The 25,645-nt window shown below is 43.5% G+C and overlaps 2 protein-coding genes across 2 annotated transcripts in view; one reads left to right on the top strand and one right to left on the bottom strand.

Moving 5' to 3' along the window:
* fbxw5 (F-box and WD repeat domain containing 5) overlaps positions 1-20,290 on the top strand; it is a 65,332-nt gene extending 45,042 nt beyond the window's left edge. The window contains exons 5-9 of the mRNA XM_048613477.1: positions 3,669-3,817; positions 12,560-13,025; positions 15,063-15,210; positions 15,334-15,546; positions 18,244-20,290. Coding sequence (XP_048469434.1) covers positions 3,669-3,817; positions 12,560-13,025; positions 15,063-15,210; positions 15,334-15,546; positions 18,244-18,481 — 1,214 coding nt within the window. The 3' untranslated portion in view covers positions 18,482-20,290. The remainder of the gene's footprint in view (positions 1-3,668; positions 3,818-12,559; positions 13,026-15,062; positions 15,211-15,333; positions 15,547-18,243) is intronic.
* Positions 20,291-20,931: 641 nt separating this feature from the next.
* traf2b (Tnf receptor-associated factor 2b) overlaps positions 20,932-25,645 on the bottom strand; it is a 42,611-nt gene continuing 37,897 nt past the window's right edge. Inside the window, exon 10 of the mRNA XM_048613478.1 lies at positions 20,932-25,313. Coding sequence (XP_048469435.1) covers positions 25,095-25,313 — 219 coding nt within the window. The 3' untranslated portion in view covers positions 20,932-25,094. The remainder of the gene's footprint in view (positions 25,314-25,645) is intronic.

Below are 25,645 nucleotides of genomic sequence, written 5' to 3' on the forward strand. Positions count from 1 at the left end.
ATTGTGTATCCAATTTGCCAGTTCTCCCTGGATTCCATGTGATCTAACCTTCCAGAACAGCCTACCATGTGGAACCTCACTGAAATTCATATAGACCATGTCTACCGTCCTGTCCTCATCAACCTTCCTGATCACTTCATCAAAAAATTCTAACAGATTTGTGAGGCATGACTTCTCACGCAGGAAGCAATGCTGACTACTCCTAATCAAACCCTGTCTTTCTAAATGCATGTATATCTTATCCCTCAGAATCTTCTCAAATAACATACCTAATACAGATGTTAAGCTTACTGGTCTATAATTAGCAGGTTTTTCTTTGCAGCCCTTCTTGAATAAGGGCACAACATTTGCTACCCTCCAGTCTTCCAGGACTCCACCCATGGCTAACGATGATGCAAATATATCAGCCAGGGCTGCCGCAATTTCTTCCCCAGTCTCTTGCAGGGTACTTGGATATATCTGATCAGGACCAGGAGATTTATCCACCTTCATACTTTCTAATATTTCCAACACCACCTGTACTGTCATATGGACTGTCCCCAAGACATCACCACTAACTTTTCCAAGTTCCCAAGACTTCATGTCTTTCTCCACGGTAAACACAGAGGAGAAATATTCATTGAAGACCTTGCCCATCTCCTGCAGTTCCACATATACCTGTCCACTTTAGTGCTTGAGGGGTCCTATTCTCTGTCTAGTTTTTCTTTTTACTTTAATATACTTAAAGAATCTCTTTGGCTTCACCCTAATCTTCTCAGCCAAAGCTATCTTGCGCCCCCTTTTTGCCCTCCTGATTTCCTTCTTTAGTAAACTCCTGTATCCCCTATATACCTCCAGGGATTACCTTGATCCCAGCTGCCTGTTCCTGAGCAATGTCTCTTTTTTTCTGGTGAAAGCCTGAATATATCTTGTTATCCAGGGTTCCCTACTCCTGCCAACCTTGCCCTTCAGCCTCACAGGAACATACCGACCTTGAACTCTAGCTATCATACTTTTAAAGGCCTCCCACTTGCCAGAGGTTCCTTTGCCTGCAAACGAACTGCTCCAGTCAACCCCTGCAAGTTCCTGTCTGATTCCATCAAAATTCGTCTTGCCCCAATTTAGAACTTGAACCTGTGGACCAGTTTTGTCCTTCTCCATAACTATTTTAAAATTAATAGAACTATGGTCACTCGTCCCAAAGTGCTCCTCCACTGTCACCCCAGTCACCTGTCCTGCTGTATTTCCCAATAGTAGGTTGAGTTTTGCCCCTTCCTGAATAGACCCTCCACTTACTGCTTGAGGAAACTTTCCTGAACACATTTAACAAATTCCACCCCATCTAAGCCCTTAACACTATGAATCGAACACGGATCCCTGGTGCTGTGAGGCAGCAGTGCTAACCACTGAGCCACTTTGCCTCCCTGTTGTTGTATATTATGTCATGTGAAAGACTGTATCTGTACAAAATAGACACAATGTATAATGGAGAATAAAAAATTGTATACAGCCTGAGCTGCTTAGATGATTCAAATGATGGTGATTAAAATGACACAATAATGAATGCTGCTTGAAGCTGAATTCAGGAAGTATTTGTGATGTGTAGGAAAGACCTGAAAGTGAAAAGGAGACTGAGGTTAGAAAAACGAGTGACACAAATTGGAGTGCAAAAATCTTTAATAAACTTACACATAACATTTAAGAGGTTTTTAGGCAGTGTTCTGGACCAGACCAAATCTCCTTCAGAATATCAAGGAGATAGCTTAAACCCCAAGTGTTATCTTATTTAAAGGCAAGTTGGCTTTAAGCAAAACACACCTTATTCTTACCCTACAGTTAGAATACAAACAAAAGAAAGAAGAATTCGTCTAATTTTAATTCTGTTGGAAAACTTAACAGAATAATAGATTATTTAACTACTAAACAGCAATTGTTCCAAAATAGTAACATCCCATAAACACATCTTTGGCATAGGCAAATCAGTAAAATACATTGTCTCACATGCGATTCTGGCAGCAAAGAGACAGACTCCAGCTTTTTGCTGTGGCCAAGAGAGATGTATAGTAGCTTCCACAGCCAACTTCAAAACCCCAACAACTGCTGAAAACTAAACTAAAATCCTGAAACAAAACATTTTAAAGATTGGGTGCTACTGAAAGTAGAGATTTCACCAAGTCGAGATGAATACATCCGCGTTTGCTGAGGGAAGTTTAGAATGTCTGAATTAGGAGCAGGAGGAGGCCACTTAGCCCCTCCAGCCTGCTGCTGTAAACAATATGACCACAGCTAATCCTCTGCCTCCATTCCAAAAAGTCAGGGCGGTAATCGCTGAGACTCTGACCACAATCATCTATGGATTTGGGTTTTGTGCCAGGGAACTGGAGGATTGCAAATATTAAACTCTGTTCAAAAAGAAGTGTGAGGGATAAACTCAACAACTGCAGCCAGTCAGGACTTATTTAGACTGTAGCAGTTCAAGAAGGCAGTTCACCACCACCTTCTACAGGGCAATTAGAGATAGCAATAAATGTTGGCACAAACAGCAATCCTATGAATGAATACGAAAACAAAAACAGTTCAATCGAAGAAAATATTAAATGGCATTTGAAGAAACAAAAGATTCATTAATTAACTATGTATCAGCTTTGGCTCAGTTCAGAACACTCTTACCTTGACTCAGAAGGTTGTGGCTTCAAAAGACCCACTCCAGACTTGGGCATAAAAATCAAGGTTGGCCCTTCCTAATTTGGGTCTTTAATATCCATAAAACTTGAAATAAAGTCCTTTTCCACAATCCTTCAAAACTGAAGTTGTCTGAGAAATATTAAACGTAAAATATATTATGGCAGTTTCTGAAAATTATTCAGAGTTTCCAGCTGGAATGCACTGCCTAAAACAGAGAAGATTCAGGAATAATGTCTGTAAGGTAACTGGATACCTGGCACGGGAATTGAGTTTAAGAGCCGCGAAGTTATGCAGCAGCTCTATAAAACTCTGGTTAGACCACACTTGGAATATTGTGTTCAGTTCTGGTCACCTCATTATAGGAAAGATGTGGAACAGAGGGTGCAGAGGAGATTTACCAGGATGCTGCCTGGACTGGAGGGCAGGTCTCATGAGGAAAGGTTGAGGGAGCTAGGGCTTCTTTCATTAGAGCAAAGAAAGATGAGAGGTGACTTGATAGAGGTTTACAAGATGATGAGAGTCATTGATAGAGTGGATAGTCAGAGACTTTTTCCCAGGGCGGAAATGACTATTACGAGGGGGCATAATTTTAAGGTGATTGGAGGAAGGTATAGGGGAGATGTCAGAGGTAGGTTCTTCACACAGAGAGTGGTGGGCATGTGGAGTGCGCTGTGGTAGTGGAGTCAGATACTTTAGAGACTTTTAAGTGAATCTTGGATAGGCACATGGAGGATAGTAAAATGTAGGATATGCAGGGTAGTTTGATCTTAGTAGGATAATAGGTCGGCACAACATCGTGGGCTGAAGGGCCTATACTATGCTGTACTCTTCTATGTTCTATGTTCTATGTTTGAAAAGGAAGCATTTTCACAGCAAAAGGAAAGAGCATTTGTGTGAGGCTGGCTAATGAAACAGCTATTTGTCGTGCCTTTTCCTTGCTGTATCATTGTTTGAGGCTGTGAGCACTGTTAATTTCACCCACTCTGGGTGCTCTTTCCTTTCAGATGACTTCACCTTGCTGTCCAGAGTGAGGAATAAACCCTACGATGTCTTTGGTTGTTGGTTAAATGAAACACATCTGATCTCTGGGAACCTACACTGGATTGGGAATATGACGTCTTGCTCAGTGTTATGGTTAAACAAGGCCTACCAGGTAAATACACATTAGCACTTTGCTGCCATCATCCCTTTAAACCTAATCTTCTTTCAAGTTGAAGCCAATATGCTGACATTAAAAATAAGTAAGAAGTTACTATGTCTCTCTGATGCCAAATGTAGCAATTCAGTGCGTGCAAATAAGCATGACAGAGACTTAACAAGTGACTGTGTCAGAGAGAGCATTGGGCTTCACAGAGCATATAGTGTGAGTATCATAGAGACCTCGAGAGAAAGTATGATAAAGTAAGCAAGTTTCATAGAGAGCCTGAGAGAGAGTGTATGATAGAGTAAGCAAGTATTCTACACAGTCTTGCTGACAAGAAAACACATCCTGTCAAAGCCTGTACTTATCAAGACAATTCACAAGAAATAGCAACATAAGGGGGAGCACCATTTCTATCGTATATGACAAGAGCATGCTGTTGGTTAGCAAGTTGCTGCTATGGGTGTACATGAGCAAGAGAGTGTGTGTATGAGTCAGTGTGTGGATATGTGTGGATTGAGCAACTGTGTGTGTGTGCATTTGTGAGCAACTCTGTGTATGTGAGCCACTGCAATTATGTGTGTGTGTGTGCATCAGCAGGTGTATATGTGACCAACTGCATGTGTGTGAGCTGGTGTGTGTGAGCAAGTGCATGACTGCATGGTTAGCAGGTGTGACTATATGTGAGCGAGGGTGTGAGGACATGATCAAGACTGGGCTCTCTTCCAATACTCTCTGCAGCTGTGAAGGTGCGATCAAGACACAGCACTTTCAAGGGAACTGGGAAGAAAAAGAGCAGAAATGTCGATACCGATTAAACCAGAATCTCAGATTCATATAGCTGAAAGGAGGCCATTTAGCCTACTGTCTGTTCCAGCTTTTTGAAAAATCTTCTAATTAATTCTACTTCTCTGCTCTTTCGCCATTGCCCTGCAATTTCTTCATGTTACAGCCTTTATCCGATTCCAGATCATAGCAACCTTTCTGGAAAACCAAACTTCCCATCTTCCTTCTGGTTCTTCTGCCAATTTCTTTTAGTCTAGTGTTTACTCGACATTCTCACTACAAGAAACAGATCCTCCTTATTTACTCTGTGGAAATCACTCAATTTCACTCCCTTGATTAAATCTGTTCTTAGTCATCTCTGTTGTATTGAGACTAATCCCAGCTTCTTCAGTTTCTCCATATAACAGAGCTCCTTCAATACTGGAGCTGTTGTAATAAATCTCCCTGGCACTCTTTTAAATGCCTTGCCATCCTTCCTAAAATGTGAGGCCCATAACTGATGCTGTAGTTGGACCACATTTTATCAAGGCTAAGCATTATCTCCTTGTTTTTGCATTCTCTGCATCAATCAGTAAGACCATCTGCAGTTTCAACAGCCTTTTCAATCTGCCCTGCTCCATTTATAAATGAATACATCCAGGTCTCTTTAATTTTGCATCTTTAGAATCGTATGTTTCATATTGCCTATCCTTGTGCTTTCTGACAAAATGTTTCAGTTTCATCTGCTAAATGCCTAGTTCACCAGTCTATGTTTCACAGAAGTTGACTGCCATCCTTCTCGTTGGTTATAATGTTTCCAAGATTTGTAATATATGCAAACTTTGAAATTTATCCCTAAATACTCAATCCCAAGATGTTGAAGTATGGGAGACACCTCCATACCATGTGAAAAACAACAATTCAACAAGTCTCACTACTTTGTATCTCCTATCCAATACTGTATCCACACCACATTAAACTCACAAGCTTGAATTTTACTCGCCTTATCGAAGTGTCATCTTCACGCACCATTTCCATTTTGTACCTTTTTTATTCATTTACATGATGAGGGTGTGCTGGCTGGGTCAATGTTTACTGCCCATTTAATTGCCTCTGAGAAGATAGTAGTGAGTTGCCTTCTAGAACTGCGGCATTCCATTGAGGGCGCTGCTGAGAAGCGACTAAGGAGGATTCTTGGAGGAGTAGACTCAGTCACTGCAACCAAGGAGGGGAACACTGAGGAGCTGGTGTCAGTGACAGTGCAAGGGCATCTAACAGAGGGTGATGCTGAGGAGCAACTGAAGAGGATTCTGGGAGAAATCGGCTCAGACACTAGTGACTGCTCAGGAGCAAATAAAAAGGAGACCAGCTTTAGAGAAGGGCTGCTTTTTGGTTGAAGTGCTGCTGGAGGTTTAAGTTTGGGCTTTGGTGAGGAGGGCAATCAGCAACGAGGTAAGGTAAGATTCTGTTCTTTGTCTTACTGTGAAGGGGCAGAGATGGCAGTTAGGGCAGTGGTGTGCTCCTGTCAGATGTAGGAGATCAGGGAGCAGTCTAGTATTCCTGACGACTATGTCTGCAGGAAACGTAACTGGCTGCAGCTCCTCACAGCCCATGTGGTTTAGTTGATTTGTAGGTTGATTGAGACCCTTGTCTCAATTCCTTTTTATAGGCAACTGACAGCCCTCAGAGTGAGAGAGTATTTTCCTTTTTCTTTTACCAACAGCACAGGGATGTTTAAATGACTATTCTCAGAGCTGTGAACCCCACAGCACACTAGTCCACACAATAGAACGTCAGGCCATTAACACAAACAGATTAGCATTGCAGGTAGTTTGTAACCTCTACTTTGTATTTCCTGGAAAGCCAAACCACAAAAACTCTGTAGGGGTGACTTTCTGTAGAGAGGGGGAAGACAGTCAGTTCCTTCGTTATCTCCTCCTGTTATATTTTTCTCTCTCAAATTTTTTCCAACAATCTACAGGTACAACATTCCACAAATCCCAAATAGGACCTTTCTGGACAATTTATATCTGCTGTCATTTTTTTGAAAATGGCACATCACTTTTACAAAGCACATTTTGGAATTTAAAAGTTAATGATGTCCATGGTTGGGGGTTCTGAAACCTCCCCAACTCTTTTACGTCCCTCTGTATCTCGCCTGAGACATCTAAAATCCCGGAACATTAAGCATTCGGTCTTGTCTCTCTCTCTCAACCAACTCTCTGTAACAGCTACAACATCATAGTTCTATGTAGTAATCCAAGCTTTCTGTTCATCTGCCTTACCTGTCATACTCCTTGCATTAAAAGAAATACACCTCAGACCGCCAGTCCTGCCATGTTCATTAACCTCTCCTTGTCTATTCTTCCTTTAGTCTTACGAGCCTTATTCTCTGACTCCTGTTCGGTCATTTTACTTGCTGTCCTATTACTCTGGTTCCCATCCCCCCACCACACTAGTTTAAACACTCCCAAGTTGCACTAGCAAAACTCACTGCCAGGATACTGGTGACCCTCTAGTTTAGGAGCAACCCGTCCTTCTTGTATAGGTCCTACCTGCCCTGGAAGACATGCCAATGATCCATGTACCTAAAGCCCTGTCTCGTATACCAGCTGTTTAGCCGGGTATTTAACTGCACTATGTTCGTATTCCTAGCCTCACTAGCACATGGCATAAGAAGTAATCCCAAGATTACAACCCAAGAGATCCTGCTTTTCAGCTTCCTATCAACTTTCTGAACTCCCTTTGCAGGACCTCATCTCTCTTCCTGTCTGTGTGTCATTGGCTCCAATATGGATCATGACCTCCGGCTGCTCAAAGAGACATCCTTGACCCTGCCACCAGGCAGACAACACACCATCCTGGAGTCTTGCTTGTGGCTACAGAAACATCTGTCTGTGTCCCTGACTATAGAGTCCCCTATCACTGCTGTTTCATTGTATGTATAATAGAGAAAAGTTATTTGCCTTCCAATGATATTTCAGTGGAATAGGTCCCGCATGGCGGGTTAGTCATGAAAGTTAGGTCGCATGGGATCCAGGGAGAGCTAGCTAATTGAATTCAAAACTGGCTCGATGGTAGCAAGCAGAGGGTGATGGTTGAAGGTTGTTTCTCGGACCGGGGGCCTGTGACTAGTGGTGTGCCACAGGGGTCAGTGCTGGGACCTTTGTTATTTACATAAATGATCTGGACATGAATGTACAAGGCATGATCAGTAAGTCCGCAGATGATACAAAATTAGGAGTTATCATTGATAGCGAAGAAGGTTATCAAAAATTACAGAGGGATCTTGATCAGATGGGGAAGTGGGCTGAGGATTGTCAAATGCCATTCAATACAGATAAGTGTGAGGTATTGCACTTTGGAAAGTCAAACCAAGGTAGGACTTATATTTAATGATATGGTCCTGGGGAGTGCTGTGGAACAGAGGGACCCAAGAGTACAAGTACATAGTTCATTGAAAGCGGTGTCACAGGTGGACAGGGTGGTGAAGAAGACATTTAGCATGCTGGCCTGCATCAATCGAGGCGCTGAGTATTGGAGTTGGGACGTTATGTTACAGTTGTATAAGACGTTGGTGAGGTTGCACTTGGAGTATTCTGTACAGTTTTGGTCACCCTGTTATAGGAAAGACATAGTTAAACTGGAAAGTGTGCAAAGAAGATTTACAAGGATGTTGCCAGGACTAGTAGGCCTGAGTTATAGGGAGAGGTTGGCCAGGAAAGGACTTTATTCTTTGGAACATAGGAGAATGAGGGGTGACCTTATTGAGGTATATAAAATCGTGAGGGGCATAGATAGGATAAATGCATATCGTTGTTTTTCCAGGGATGGAGATTTGAAAACTAGAGGGCATAGGTTTGAGTGAGAGGGGAAAGATTTAAAAAGGACCTGAGGGGCAACTTCTTCATGCAGAGAATGGTTCATATATGCAGTGGGCTGCCAGAGAAAGTGGCTGAGGCAGGTACAATAGGAACAGTTATAAAACATTTGGATAGGTACATGGATGGGAAGGACCATAGAGGGTTATGGACCAAATGCGGGCAAATGGAACTAGTTGAGTGGGCACCATAGACCAGTTTGGGCCGAAGGGCCTGTTTCCATGCTGAATTACTCTATGACTCTATGGCTGTAATATCTAGACCAAGTTACAGTGAAGTAGGGTTAAAAAAACCTTGGTTATTTGGGCAATGACAAGGAAATGGAATCCAGTCCCCATTTTGAGGTCATAATTTGCGCCCTGACTTATTTTTGTGTCATATACTCTAGTAAATACAAAAATAGCTTGTCTCTTTTACACCACAGTCTAAGGAACATGGAGTTATAAGACAGAGGATCAATAACACTCTACAGTGGTAGGTGTCCTTACAATGTGAGATGTTTACATAGGCAATGTTCATTTTATATCCAGTTAAGAGCTCATAGGCCCAACTCTTCCAGTCCCTGGATTGCCAAGGAATGGATATATAATGAGAAATGTGTGTGAGGACCTTTTGGAAATCCTGATGCACTGGCTGACATGGAAATGGTTGAGAAATTTCATTTTCTGATGGATATTTCCATACTGTCTGGAATACTGTGTAAGCACCTTTTGACTTTGATTCGATTGGGAGAGTTTAGACAGTTCTGATGTCTATACTTGCACATTTACTTGACCAATGTTAGACAGAAAACAAATTAGTCCAATTCCTGGGCAACTTCAGAACTGACCTCCATCTCAGCCAATACCCTTCCTATCTACCACCTGCCAACCTGGTAATGTCACTAAAACCAGTAATCCCGAACCCCAGGGGACATGAGTTTGAATCTCATGATGGAAGGTGGTGAAATTTGAATTCGGTCAATAAAATTTGGAATAAAAACTAGCCTAATGATGACAATAAACCCATCTGGTTCACAAACATTTCCTTCCCTATTTAGGCAAAGAAACTGCTGTCCTTACCTGGTCTGGCCTACATGTGACTACAGACCCTCAGCAATGTGCTGACTCTTAACTGCACTCTGGGCAATAAATCTTGGTCTAGCCAGCGATACCCACATCCCATAAACAAATAAATAAAACCTACCCACCTAACACCGCACTCATTCACGAACATCACACTAGACTTAAACTTTCCATTTGTCAGTGTGTCGTAAAAAGGGGATCTATCCTGTCTGCCCCAACTACACTGTACTGTGGTAGAATTCCCCAGGGCACTGATGTACTCCACGTTTCTGGAAAAGCTAGGTTCAGGAGAACCAGGAAAAATGTGGAGCAGGGTCAAGACAGGGCAAGCTTCAAGCAGAGTGGATCTGACAATGTTTGAAAAATCCAGACACTATAGGTATGAGGCTGGAAAAGTTGTCTGACCTGCTGTGCTTTCCAGCCTCTCACCTATAGACTCTGGCTTCCAGCATCTGCAGTCCTCATTGTCTCCAAGTTCGGAAACTCCAGGCTATAGTTAACAAACTGATACAAAAATCTGCCAATAATGTGACTGCAGTCTGTCTCTTGCACATATCTGTTTCTATTCTGAAGAATGTGTACATGTCAGTTTGAGGGATTGTGTGTTTGACTTCAAATGTGAATGTGTATCTGTGTGAGTATCTGTGCCTATGAGTGTGTTGTACTGCATACGTCTGCACTATTTCCAATTTATGTTCTGTTACACTCTTTGGTTGTTTGTTAATCTTGTTTTCACCTCCTTTTCTTCTCTCAATCTTGCTCACAATGCTTTTGTCTTGTGATTATCAGTACTCTCCAGACTGGCTCTGTATTTATTCTCTATCCACTGATCTCTTTCAGATCCGTCAATTTGTTAGTTAGAACTGTACTGAAGCACACTTACCAGTGGAAAGTCACAGTAACTGAAAGGCCCTGCACTACTGTATTCTGTTGGTAACTCAGTGTGATTGATTTCTTTTTCCTCAGTATTTATGAGCAGAATCACTTGGAATAATGTTCTGTACAGTTTCAGCAGTTTGTGTAATCTATGGCAACCAGAAGATAGGCTACAACCACTAGAGGGAGGTGTCTACCACAGTCTGTGGGATCAGTGTGCTATAACCATGGGCTGGTGAAGTCCATGCAGTCAAACTGAGGATAACTTAGGAATTGGGGTATAGATCACCTCTCATCCAAAGAGGACTTTGGAGTACTGGAGGATATAGATCTTTCACAATATGACACTAGAGCCAAATATTGATATGAGCAGATCTGTCACTGTATAACGTGGGTACATCAGTGAATAACGCTGGTATACACTACTGGTGGGGACAGGTCTGTCACTCTATAATACTGGTGTACAGTGCTGATGGGGACAGGTCTGTCACTCTATAATACTGGTGTACAGTGCTGGTGGGGACAGGTCTGTCACTCTATAATACTGGTGTACAGTGCTGGTGGGGACAGGTCTGTCAGTGTGTAACACTGGGGTACAGTACTGGTGGGGTCAGGTCTGTCGCTGTATAACACTGGGGTACAGTATCAGTGGGGACAAGTCTGTCGCTGTATAACACTGGGGTACAGTACTGGTGCAGACAGGTCTGTCGCTGTATAACACTGGGGTACAGTACAGACGTAGGCAGTATTTAGTCTTGGAACAGGAACCTGATTGAAATAACTTTAGGAAGTTGACCTGAGATAATGTTGCCGTGTTTAACAGTGTCACGATGGTTGAAGTGATGCTTTGATTTCAAATGGAAAGTGTCTTGATGTCCTATTTCAGGATTGATCTGCAATTCCAAGGACATTCCCTCATGAGTGGTGGCAATGCTGTGTGTGAAATGGACATCTGAGGCCTGACATTGTACCAATGGACCAGGGAAGCAACTATAGAGAGAAATCACTGGAGTTAGAGTACTGCTGCAGTTCTGGAATGCACGTTATAGGATATGATAGCGCTAGAGTCGGTGTAGGGGAGATTTACCAGGATGCTGTCTGGTCTAGAGAGTTTCAGTTGTGAAGAGAGTTTGGACATACTGGGGTTGTTTTCCTGGAAGCAGAAGAGATTTAGAGGGGACGTGAGTGAGATAGTTATTATGAGGGGCATAGATAAGTTAGAGGAAGAAATCTTGCCCCTTGCTGGAGGACTCAATGACAATGGAGCATAGATTTCAGGTAAGGGGCAGCAGGTTTAGAGGACATGTGAGGAAATTGGGAATCTGGAACTCACTGCCTGTAAGTATGGTAGATGCAGAAACCTTCATAATAGTTCAGAAGTATTTTGATGTGCACTTGTGATGCCATGGCAGACAAGGCTATGGGCCAAGTGTTGGAAAATGGGATTAGAGTAGTTGGGTGGTTGTTTTTGACCAGCATGAATGTGCTGGCCTTTTTTTGTGCTGTAGATTTCTATGACTCTGCCACAGAGTAAACTTTTCAGGTTGAGTTTTTCCAGTTGCTAACAGTTTCCGTTACTTGTACTGTGATCTCCTGCCACCCAGGGCACTCCTGTGCCTTTGCACAAACAAAAAATAAATTGCTGGAGAAACTTAGGTCTGTGAGTATCTGTGGAGAAAAAACAAAGTTAACTTTGAGTCCAAGTGACCCTTGAAGTTGAGATCTGAAGAGGACCCGAAATATATACTGTCCCTCCACAGATGCTGCAAGACCTGCTGAGTTTCTCCAGCTATTTCTGTTTTTGTTTATTTCAGATCTCCAGCATTTGCAGTTCTTCATTTTACTTCCATGTCTTTGCAGCTCAATGCTACCCTAAAAACAGCCTCTGTATGGTCCACTGCAACATTTGATAGAGACCTGGTTCATCTCCATCCCACACCACATTCTGCCTTAACTGCATTTCTTTATGAAGTGTTCTGATGAAAGATGGAGCAGCTCAAACGTGCACTGTCTATTTCGCCCCATCTATTTCCTATTTTAATTGCCCAATTCCAGCACCCACAGTGTTTCACTTTGGCCCGTGTGTAATATTGGGATATCAGTCCTGAGGGCTGGTGTGTTGCCTATTTCTCGGAAGTCTTAATGATATATCCCACTTCTCACTCTAGGATATCGAATCAGAGAATATAAATGTGGTGAAGAGGCTGTTCCAGCTGCAGAATCTGAATGCCAGCACCATTCGCACGGTCATGGTGGCAGACTGCAGTCGACACGACACTCCCGACCTGCTGCTGGGCTCCGAGGGGCAACCGTGTGACCCAACTCCTCGAGTGTTCGACCTGGGCAGTGACAGTGAGGATGAGGTTTGCAGCAGAGCAAAGTGCAGGACTGAGAGCCCAGGAGAGGTGACGGTCAGCAGCCAGGATGACGGACAGAGAGAGGGGAATGTATTCTCCAATGGGGAGCAGCCCCTGATGGATGAGAAACAAATTGAAGCAAGGGTGGCAGAACTTTTTCTACAAGCTAAAAAAAAGCCAGCAGACATGACCCTCCTGTCTGAACAGCAGACAAATCCAGACAAAAAGTACTTGATCTTCACCACAGGAAGCCTTACATATACTCCCCATCAAATAGGTAGCTATCAGCTCCCGTGGCCAGAGTGCTCTGTTAACAATATGCTGAACATCAGTGTTGGTGATGTATTGGTAACAGCTTGCATTTATATGGTACCTTTACTGTCCCAAGGAAGGAGCAATGATGAAGTAAAATTTGACTAAGACAGATGTGGAGATGTTCAAGCAACATTTGTAAAGTAGGTAACAGAGAGAGGTGGATAATATCACAGAATGGTCGCAACATATAAGGGGGCAATTTAGCCCACAGAATTTGTGCCAGCTTCCTGCAATTCCCTGCAGCCTTGCTAATGTTTCCTCTTCAGAAATTGGTCAAATTTTGCTTCAAAAGGGGTGGCAGGTTGGTTTTTTGGTTAGCACGGCTGCCTCACAGTGCCAGGTTCGATTCCACCCTTGAACAATTGCCTGTGTGGAGTAAACACATTCTCCCCGTGTCTGCGTGGGTTTCCTCCAGGTGCTCTGGTTTCTTCCCACAGTCCAAAGATGTGCAGAATAGGTGGATTGGCCATGGGAAATGTGGAGTCATGGGATAGGGTAGGGGGTTGGGTCTGGGTGGGATGCTCTTCAGAGGGTCGATGTGGACCAAATGGGCTGAATAGCCTGCTTCCACACTGTAGGGAATTTACGAAAGACTCATTGACTCTGCATCCCTGATCCTAAGCATTTGCTCCATAAAGACATTGTTCCTTATGTCACAATACAAACCAAAAAAACTGTGGAAACTGTAAATCAGAAAGAAAACCCTTCTGAGGAAGGGACTGGAAACATTAACTCTGGTTTCTCTTCACAGACACTGCTGGACCTGCTGAGCTTTTCCAGCTATTTCGTTTTTGTTCTTTATGTCACTATTGCTTCTTTTGCCAATCACCCTAAATCTGTGCCCTCTGCTTCTCGATCCTTCCACCAATGGGAAGGTATTTCTCACTGTCTATTCTGGTTTGATCACCTCAAACTGATCTCCTTAACCTTCCCTTCTCCAAGGAAAGTGGTCCCAGCTTCTCCAATCTATCCTCATCACTGAAATCCTTCAGCCCTGGAACCATTCTTGTAATTCTCTTCTGCACCCACTCCAATGTCCTCATGTCCTCAAAAGTGCACTGCCAAGAACAGGACAGCTATGATTTATTCAGTGTTTGAATCATAGAATCCCTACAGTACAGAAGGAGGCCATTCAGCCCATTAAGTCAAACCAACCCTCCAAACAGCATCCCACCCAGACGCACCCCATCCCCACCCTATCCCATAACTCCACATTTCTCATGGCTAATCCACCTAACCTGCACATCTTTGGGCTGTGGGAGGAAACTGGAGCATATGAAAGGCAGCTTTTTGTTTCTTATTTCTTTGAAGTCTGTTGTTTGGGCGTTGGGCAAAGGAGAGGAACAGGGTTGGTTTTATCGGATATCAAGTGAGATACCTATGGATCTTGCAGCTGCCCAGTCAAAAAACCTTGGAACACATGGAAATGAATGTACTAGGCATACTGGCCCCTCATTTTGAATTGATTTTTATTTGTTCATGGGATGTGGGTGTTGCTGCCTGGGTCAGCATTTCTCCATCCTTTACTGCTCTAAAACTATGTGGTTTGTTTGGTCATTTTAGAGGGTGGTTAACAGTCAGCCACATTACTGTGGGTCTGGAGTCACATGTAGGCCTGACTGGGTAAGAATGGCAGATTTTTTTCCCTAAAAGACATCAATGAACCAGATTGGTATTTATAACAAGTGACTGACTACCATTAACAGGTGCTGTTAGACCAGCTTTTGATTCCAAATTTTATTTACTGAATTCAAATTTCACCATTTACCATGGTGAGATTCAAACCCAGGTCCCCAAACTGGGACTCTGCATTTCTAGTCTAGTGACTTTAGCACAACACCAATGCTTCCCACATAAAGTATACAAGACCTGAAGTAGGTTTTATTTGTCGGTTTCACATTGCTTTCCATCTGACAGTGGCCAGCAGCAGCCTGTTAATGGCAGTGCTTTATGGAGGGGTGATTCCTCACTGGATTTCTCGAAACCTCTGTCATTGCAGGTATTAAACAAATTCTGCCTCAACATATGACGACATCAGGACCTGTATTAGGGGAAGAACGAAGCTCCAATGAGTTCTTTGATGCATTGGACTACACAATCGATGTCCATGGTCACATTATAGGCATGGGTCTGTCTCCAGATCACAGGTCAGTCATCCCCTCCATTCTGCCAAAGCTTTTGAATCCATATCAGTGACATCAGCTTGTACATCAGCTCCTGTAGCTACTCAGTGCTTTGTGGTTCTGATACTGCATTCTTCTGCCTCACAGGTATTTATATGTGAACAGTCGAGCCTGGCCCAAGGGCTGTATCATCAGTGATCCCATGAACCCCCCACCCATCGCCGAGGAGATTGATATCCATGTGTTTGACTTGAAGACAATGCGGGAAGTCACTCAGACTCTAAGGGCACACACAGCCTACACACCCAATGATGAGTGCTTCTTCATCTTCCTGGATGTTAGCAGAGATTATGTCGCCAGGTGAACGGATGGGGCTTTGTTTTTCCACTTTTGATCCCTCTTTAGGTTCCACAGGTGCTGCAGCCTGACTTCCTCTGCCACAACGGCTACTCATACTTCAGGAGGGGAAGGGGCAGGGCTGGTACAGTCAGGATAGTGAGAGTCACTAGGAAGAATCCATCTCTCTTTCTTCCTCACTGGGCACTGACTCCATAGTACACCTGTGTAGGTTGGTACAATACCCTCAACTTGGCCGAGAGAATTACAGCTGGTCTCAGGCAGAGCTAATCTTGTCTCCTAAAATTATATTGAATCATGAAGAGCAGGGACCCGGATTACCAGAACTTGTTCACTTTTGATTCAGGGAGCAAGAGGAAGAAATTGTTTGTTTCTTGAAGGTGGGATCACCGTGGTGGATACTGCATTTCAGCCTGGCTACTTCCTGGGGTCCACCACTTCACAATTCTGTCTTCAGCCAATTCAGTTCAACCTGTTGATCTGAAAAGACATCTGAGCACACTGGAGACAGCACAGACTATGGGCCACAATATCACTGAGAGATACTAATGACAAGTGGCTCAGTCATTAGCCATGTCCAAGTGTAGCCAGTCGGTTCCAGGATAGCTACACCACTGCTATCAACCTTGTAATGTGGAAAATTGCCAGATTTTAGAGGTGTACCATGGGGTTCCATGCTGGGACCTTTGCTGTTTGTTATATACATTAATGACTTGGATATGAATGTAGAAGGTATGATTAATAAGTTTGCAAATGACATGAAAATTGGTGGTAGTGTTAATAATGAAGTGGATAGTCTCAGGCTACAGGCTGACATTGATGGGCTGGTAAATTGGGCAGATCAAATTAATCCTGATAAGTGAGAGATGATGTATATCAAGTTTTTGAAGATTTGTAGCTTCTGGACGAGGTTGTAGACATGCTTGCTGAGCTGGTTTTTGGTTGCAAACGTTTAATCACCCTGCTAGGCAACATCATCAATGCGCCTCCAGTGAAGTATCGGTGTTCCGTCCCGCTTGTTATTTATGTGCCTCGGTTTGCTGGGGTGGTTGGTATTACTTCCGGTTCTGTTTTTCAGAGGTTTGTACACCGGGTCTAATTCAATGTGTTTGTTGATGGAGTTCTGGTTGGAATGCCAGGCCTCCAGGAATTCCCTGACGTGTCTCTGTTTGACTTGTGCAATTATGGACGTGTTGTCCCAGTCAAATTCATGTCCCTCTTTGTCAGTGTGTAGTGAGACAAGTGACAATTGGTCGTGTCTCTTGGTGGCTAGTTGGTGTTCGTGTATCTGTATTGTCAGTTTTCTTCCAGTTTGGCCTATGTAGTGTTTCTCTCAGTCCTTGCATGGTATTTTGTACATTACACCAGGTTTGTTGGTTTTGGGTATGGGATCCTTTAACGTTTGTCAGTAGCTGTCATAGGGTGGTTGTTGGTTTGAGGGCTACTGTGACACCTAGGGGTTTGAGTAGTCTTGTGGTCATCTCTGAAATGTCAATGATGTACAGTAGGGTGACTAGTGAATTTGGTCATGTTCTGGTCTGCCTCGGAGGTAACGACAGATTGTGCTTTTCGGGTATCCATTCCTTTTGAAGACTCTGTATAGGTGCTCCTGTTCTGCTTTGTGTTGCTGCAGTGTGTTGTGACGTGTTTAAATAGTGTCCTGATGCAGCTCAGTTTGTGGGTGTTGGGGTGGTTGCTAGTGTAATTGTGTGTAGTCTTTCTATATACGCTAGTCTGAAGTTCCCCATTGTTTTTGCGTTCTACCATTATATCCAGAAAGAGTAGTCAGTGGTTGTTCTCTTCCTTACATAATGGTAGAACACAAAAACAACAGGGAACTCCAGACTAGCATATGTAGAAAGACCAGATACTTGGATATCAGTCATTGTGGTTCCCAGATATCGCTGCAGGAGTTGCTCAAGGTAGTGTTCTAACACCTCAAATACTGAAGTAGTCCACATCCAAATGCAGCAAGATCTGGACAATGTCCAGGCTTGGGCTGAAAATTTGGAAGTAATATTCATACTAGACAAAATGCCTGGCAATGACTATCTCCAATAAGAGAGAATCTAGCCATCGCTTGGTGGTGGTGAGATGCCTTCTTGAATCGCTGTAGGTACACCCACAATGCCCTTACGGAGGGAATTCCAGGAGTTTGACCCAGCACCAGTGATGGAATGATGATATATTTCCAAGTTAGGATGGTGAGTGGTTTGGAGATGAACTTGCAAGGCGTGTCATCCCCATGTATCTGCTGCCCTTGTCCTTCTAGATGGAAGCACATGTAAGTTTAGAAAATGCTGGTGAATTTCTGCATAGTATCTTGTACATGGTGCACACTGCTGCTACTGAGCATTGGAGGAGGGAGTGGATGCCTGTGAATGTGCTAAGCGATTGGTCAGGCTCGGATGGTCAGTGACGGATCGGGGACGTGTTTTGGGGATGGAGGCGGACAGGACGGTCAGTAACGGATCGGGGTCGTGGTGGGTGGGGGAGGGAAACGGGATGGTCAGTGACGGATCGGGGACATGTTGGGGGGAGGAATGGGACAGTCAGTGACAGATCGGGCTCCCATGTTGTTGGTGGGGTGGGGTGGGGTGGGGAGGGGAGGGGAATGGTCAGTAATGGGTCAGGCTCCATGTTGGCTAGTCTGTGAAATGAATGTTGGGTCTTGACATTCTACCCATCTCATTCTGGCAGTGGTGCTGAGGACCGGCATGGCTACATCTGGGACCGGCACTACAATATCTGCTTGGCCAAGCTCCAGCACGAGGATGTGGTGAACTCTGTGGCCTTCAGTCCCATGGACCAGGAGATGTTGATCACAGCCAGTGATGACTGCACTTTGAAGGTCTGGCGCTCACCCCGCATCCTGCGCATCGTCAGCAACAAACCCAATCGCAAGAAACTCTCCTTCTTCTGGCTGAGTAAGAAGTGACTCTGGCAGACATTGAGTGGCTGTGTATCAACTCAGTCTGTTCAGTATTGAAATTCCTGCCTTCAGGAAACGGGCAAGTGGAGGGGAAAATGTTAAATCAAACATGCATTTATTTGGCTGTGAGCATCCTCCTTGTCCCTCTCTGTTTGTTGGGTATTTCCTCATGTTTGGGTGATATGACACAGATTGGCCTCCGGCCTCCAGTTACTTGTTTGATGAGTTGACTCAGCCTCACAGAGTTGTGCCACCAATTCAGTGAGTGTACCTATCAGCTGCTTGAACCCTCATCCAACACTGAGCTAAATGTTCACCTCATGCACTGTCACAGACAACACAACAACCCCGACTTCTTGGGCTGGGGCTTCTTCCTTAGGGCTACAACTCTGCTTTAAAAATTGACTTTGCCTTGTTGTAATTCTAATGTAAAACGTAAAATAAAAATCTTTATATTCTCTACCCCCAAATCGATTCAGGAAGACATGTTATCACATGTTCTAAAGTTGCTGTTACAATGTTGAAAGCATTGGGCTGGTTACTGAATCCTCGTCTGTTTATTTGCCTGTCACAGCCCAGTTTCCTACTTAGAGAGTTCATTGATACAGACAGTAACAGTTCACTGTACTGCCCTCCTGTATTGCACGAGAATGACTGCGATACTGATCTAGCAAGTTAAAGATCAAACCAGAGCAAAGTAGCAAAATCCTTAACCTCAGTCTAATTGAGGTCACATCTGACAATTCAAGATTTTTAAACAATGCAGATTCTCAAATTGCCAATGAAAATTTAATTTCAGTAGATTCTACCCTGAGATCTGTGGCTGTTCATTCATTAAGTATATCCAACGCTTAATTTTTTTTTCCAGAGTCCAATACCTATCAATCTAAGGACAAGGTGACAGTGAGCTTAGGTCAAAGTTCAGCCAGGCCAAGAAGGATCAAGGGGCTAAATGGTCTTCTCCTTTCTGTAATGTTAGAAGTGACCATGAAGCTGTTAGATTGTTATTAAAAAGAACAACTAGGAGGAAAACCTAACATCCTTGTCCAGTCTGGCCTTTGTCTGACTAGTTCCTAAGGTGTTAGTCACACATCAAAAATAAATAAACCAGGATAGCCAATGGCGGACACACTGATCCTAAGAATAAACTTTAACAATCTCACCGCAGTAAATTCTAAGCAAGAACTAAAATTAAAACATTAAAAGCTGTTGAATTGATTATATTGATTCCTTATCTATAAGCAGTCACCTTCTCCAGGTAAGTGGAGATGATTCTTAAATGACAGCAACACTTATGCCTAATGTCACTGTCCTGAATATCTTTCAGTATTAACACTGCACTAAACCCACCAACTATTTTTAAAAGTTAACTATTGCTGCTGGAGTGGTAAAAGGGAACAGGAAGCCTGGACAATTTCCGATCATAGACCAAACCTCATCCGTTGGTCTGTTAAGCAAAAGGAAGATGTTCGGATGAAATAGCAGAAGTTACTACTACTCCATTTTAATCAACCTTCTCTTACAGAGTGCACCAATATTTCCCTACCATAGGACTATGCCTGATGAGACAAAATTGTGGGCAATTACACTTCTCTCTGTCATGAGCCGTTGAAAGTGGGGAAATTCCAGTTTAACTTCCTGTTACCTCAAGGAGCACCTGAAAATTCTCAGTGACTGTTGTCCTAGCCTATACTTAAAACTCCAACCATTAGCCCAAAAAAAAATCATTGACTAAGGTTCTTGGTCCCAGCCACCGGTTGCATGTAGCACAATATTCTGTATGAAATGAAAAATAAATACTTGCATAGTTAAAAAGAATGCCATGTTTGTGTCCTGTACCGCTCCTCCGCCAACTGCAACTGGTTTTAATGCCACCTGAACTCTTCATGCATCCATAGTACACTATGGAATAACTCCCAATTTCTAACTGGGTAGGACCCGCTCCATATTAGAAATATATAGTTACACTTGTTGGCTGTCCAACAGGAAAGACTGAACAGGCCAAAGTTATTTCCTTTTCAACAGAAGGCTGAGGACATGACTTAAAACAGGTCTTTACATTTTCACAAACTTTTCCAAGTATAGGGGAAACCAAAACCTGAGGCCATTATTAGGCAAAATATGTAACTTGTTTACACAAGGAATGGTTATGGCAAATAACTTAGCTTTAAAAAGCAACATGAGAGAAAATCAACTGACATGCCACAAGGAGCAGAAATACTTGCATTTATCATTGCGTCAAATGGGCTATAAAACTGAGATGCTGCACAAATGTCTTTCTGTCCCTATTATGTTTCTTAAAAAACAAGTTGAGTGATAGCAAACAGTTTACACAAAAACCAAACAATCGGACCAGCTTTCTAAATTGTCTTTTGCCAGGTGCCCAATACCAGAGAGTATCCTGAACTGCTTAATAAATAAAATCTTAATATTCAGCAATGATGAGGAGGTTTGGCTAACGGTAAAATTAAATCAATTCTGGTTTAATAAAAACAAAACAATTTTCTTTATAGCTGTGTGTGGATTAGCAACCAATACAAGGAAAAGTCGTGTACAGCAATAAAACCCACCTTGAACCCAACGGATGCATACATTCTACACACACAATGTACAGGTGTCTCTCTCTCTCTCACACACACACACACACACAAACACAGTTTAGAGAAGCTCAAGTCCATTAAATATGTCTGCTGACCCACATCAACTAGCCTTAAACTACTATTCTAAACAACACAGACCCAATCTATACTGAATAAAGCACATGTTCTTATAGACCATTCCTTCCTGTATCCCCAGAAGGAAAGGCAGCATGCCCATGCACTGCCCACAAATCCACATACAAGCTGTTACTATTGCCAATGGCAGGTAACGTGGTCCACACAATACAATCCAGCAGCACCCTGTTGCCGACTGCAGGAAAGAAATAGGAGCTGAGGTGCTTTTATTTGTTTTTTATTTTAATAGCAGTTCATTGGTTTATTGTTGATGCTGCTTCCTGGATTACAGCAGGAGCCCAGCTTAGATTCCCTGGAGATTCTCACAGTTTCCAGTTTGTTTTCGCCTTCACTTTCACTGGAACCTGGAATGTTCATGGTACTGCACTTTTGGTTTCATCCACCCTTTGCTGAGATGTGCATCAGTTAACACTGGCCAAATAGCAAGGATCTCTGCCCACAATTTCATTCAGTTTGATATATTTTGACACTCAAAGCCATTTTGATTACTGCCACTGTTTACTATCAATCCTGTAATTTTGCTAATCCTAACTGCAAGATATGAAAGCTGAGAAAGTAGCCCATTCCTCATAAAAGTATTTACCTACAATATTAACGTTAAGGAAAACTGCTGTGTACAAAATCCAGGCAGTCAGCTAACATGACCCTAAGGTATTCATTCAAGCCCGAATGCTCTCGACCTCTCAGTTCAAAGAGACTCAAGTCCATTAAGTATGTCTTACCCCCATCAACTTGCATTAAACCGTTACTCTCATAACACAGACCCAAACCATCCTGAGTAAAGCACATATTCTTACACAGACCATTCCCTCCTGAATCCCCAGGAGGAAAGGGAACATGCTCCCACTGCCCACAGATCCACACACAAGTTGCCACTATGAGGAAGCATAGCATATACATTACAACCCAGCAATAGCCTGTTGCCAACCGCTGGAAAGAAATAGAGCTATGATGCTTTTATTGGTATTTTATTTTAATAGCAGCTCACAGTTTTTGATGCAGATCCAATCATAGTTAGTATCCACAAGAACATGTGGTGTGCATTTTACAACTTCCTCCAAACTAGGTAGCACAATCTCACATCTAACCCACTCCTTCACGGAGCTACATTAAACTCTCCCTCCATAGTGCAGAAGCCACTGGCCACCACACCATATACCTGCTCCTGCTCCCCTTGTCGTGAAATATCAGAGTGGCACTGAGATTTTGTCTCTGTTCATTTCACCGTTTCCCTGAAAACATACTCCTCCATACAGTCCCACATACTGCCTGCAAGAACCATCACGTCTTTCCACACTCACCTGGCTGGAAAGCTGCAGAACTCCAACTCACTGCTCAATTTACTTACATATTCCATCAATCAAAGCAGGAATCAGGGTAAAACATACTGAACACAATATTCACTCAGCCATTTATGTTCTCTGTCATTGTACAGCTATGGACAGGGGCAGCAGTTAATCTCGAAAACATCAAATTTTACTACTAGGGATTCCAAAGGTGAGGCTGTATGAGCAGTGCCATTTGGTCAGCAATCCCTCGCATCAAGACTAACCAATACCAGTCCACTTTCACAACTGCTAAAACTACTGCCTAGCCACTGGGAAATTCCCGTAATGCACAGAATTCAGTCCAGTTCATTGGCGAAATCTTCCCAACGGAGCATCCACACTTTCCTCCCAAACACCTGAGTGTGCCAGATTCATGATACTTTGTTCAAGTAGTTTATGACAGGTGATCCAGTGAGTATCAATGGCCATATTCAGACCTAACGGGAACTTTCCAAAACCATAGATTCACCCAACGGAAAAGTTGGAAATGTTCCCAATTAAACATGAATTGATTTATGGTAATTTTTTCCTCAACTCCAAGTCTCTCAGTATCTTGAAATAATTCTTACTTAATGTCTGTGTCTCACCATCTCACATGGTCAGCTAACATCATACGCTCTGACCAAAAGCATTTCACTATGCTTCAGCCAATAGTACCACACAACCTATGGACAAGGCAAGCAACGATGAGCCAGGTTATATTGGACACTTCCCAATTCTAACAATCAATCAGGTCTCTGCTCTAAGATTCACAACAAAGGGAGAGAGGCACCGGAACACCTGCTGCCAATATCCTCTTTTCCGTCTTGGATCAGGACCGGACCCTTTTGTCACCTACCCATTGCTCGGGTGAACTCTCTTGGTGGAGCATGCAGGTCTGGTATCTTGTCGAAACTCTTCCATACTGAAGCCTTGGCCCATCCAGAGACATCAGAAGGAATTAAGCTTCTTAGAGCTCCATTCATTCTCAACAGTCACTTCATCACCTGGAATTACTGTGTAAAACTTATAAATTATTATGTTTTGCTTATAAAATAATGAGCTAGAGGCTGTTAATATATAAAAGGGTAAATAAACACAACCAGCACTCAAAGTCCTGATGGAGAGATTCTAAGCATTGCTGAGTCAAGCTTCTGCCTTCCAACATGAACTCGATGTTTGGGAGTTGTTAGTGAGCCCATCCTCTCCTCTTAAGTGTGTTACCTCCACGGTGCACATCACCACCAAGGCAAGGAAACATACCTTCACAGTTAAACGGCCACCCAGTTACACAGCTCAGGGTTAGAGACACCACCTCATTATTAATGGCACTGTCCAGGTGGACTTAACATGGAGATGGAGGTCACACTGCGACTGACAGCAATCAACGTGAGTATTCTACTCTAGGTGCAACGCACAAACTATTTAAGGTTCCTTTAATGCCAAGCTGGGAGTGGCACATTGCATACATTGCACAGCAAGTGAATCATTATTACAGGGACTGTGACCTCTTCCAGGTTAACTCTGCAGCTCACTGTGTGACTGAAGAGCTGTGAACATGGAAGACAAGAATAGCTGCTCTTTCTCTCCCGCAGGGAACTACTCGCTCCCAGCTGACAAAGCTCACGCTGCCAAGTGGAGGATGCTCGTGGGGCAGACAGTCCCAACTCTGTTCACACTCAGCTTGAGGATGTGCTGTGTCACTGACTGTGGTGTGCCTCAGCAAGGGGAAAGGGAAAGGTACATCCACTGTGCCTTGCCTTAAGCTGCTGTCTCTCGTCTTTCTTTCACAAACACAGTTTGTGGCTTTGGCTCACAGTGTGGCCATCAAGATGCTGCTATCTCTGGCAAGTCTGCAATAATCAAGAAGCTCCTGCAATGGAACCTCTCTTTACAGGGAGATACAAACCAGTAACAGTATAAGCTGCAGAACGGCTACATGCTCATTTGATTAGAATCATAGAATCTCTACAGTGTGGAAGCAGGCCATTTGGCCCATCAAGCCCACACCAATCCTCCAAACAGCATCCCACTCAGACCCTATCCCCTACTCTATCCTTGTAACACTGCATTTCCCATGGCTAATCCATTTAGCCTGCACATCCCTGGACACTATGGGCAATTTAACATGGCCAATCCACCTAGCCTGCACATCTTTGGACTGTGGGAGGAAACCGGAGAACATGCAAACTCCACATAGTCACCCCAGGATGGAATGGAACCCAGGTCGCTAGCGCTGTGAGGCAGCAGTGCTAACATCACTGAGCCACTGTGCCGTTCTAATGTACATTGTTTCTTAATTACAATGTCTGTTGAAGATAACTCCCATCTGCTAATGACAGGCCAGCCATTACCTAGTTTAATGGCAGAGGTGTAGGAGGTTGATCTACTCCAGGATAACGACTCAGCAACAAAGAATAACTTAAGCTATGGCAGGTAACGTGGAAATAGTGCTCAGTGCGGTGCACACACCACTCACTCACACCGTGACCAGCAGCACAGCACCACTAAGATAGTCAACTGTTGCTGCATTGTACAGTGGACAGCAGCCCATTGCAGTGAATGATGAAAGGTTTGTTACAGGTCAGTTAAATCCACGATGGCTTTGATAAAAATGCAGTCTTCACGCGAGTAATTGTTCTTGTTGTCCAGTTTGCTAAGTGGACAGAAAAGAGGGCACCCACTGGCAATGTTCATCTCGGTGACTGGTCTTTGGAATGAGGAGGAATTGATGTCTGGTCTGAATGCATCGATGATGTGCTCACGGTTAGTCTGGTCCATCAGCAACAGAGTGACCTGAGGACAGAGATAACACTGGGAATCAAAACAACCAGCAGGCAGCACAGCCACTGAGATCATTCAGACATGTGACCAATGTCTGCCATGAACAGGACACAACAACTAAACAGTGCACATTAACATTCCCACAAACAGCAACACATTAGTGAGCCTATAACATGATCTTTTCCTCATGTGGGTCGAGTGACAAATACTGTACTTGAGAACCCAAACTCACCAGACACCACTTCCCCACAGCTCCACGAACACTTCCACTCTTCCCCCCCCACCACACAACCCTGTGACCATCTCCGCCACACCACCCCATGACAACCTCCGTCCCTCCACTA

This window comes from Rhincodon typus, chromosome 28 (assembly GCF_021869965.1).
Source record: "Rhincodon typus isolate 14 chromosome 28, sRhiTyp1.1, whole genome shotgun sequence".
Classification (NCBI taxonomy): Eukaryota; Metazoa; Chordata; class Chondrichthyes; order Orectolobiformes; family Rhincodontidae; genus Rhincodon; species Rhincodon typus.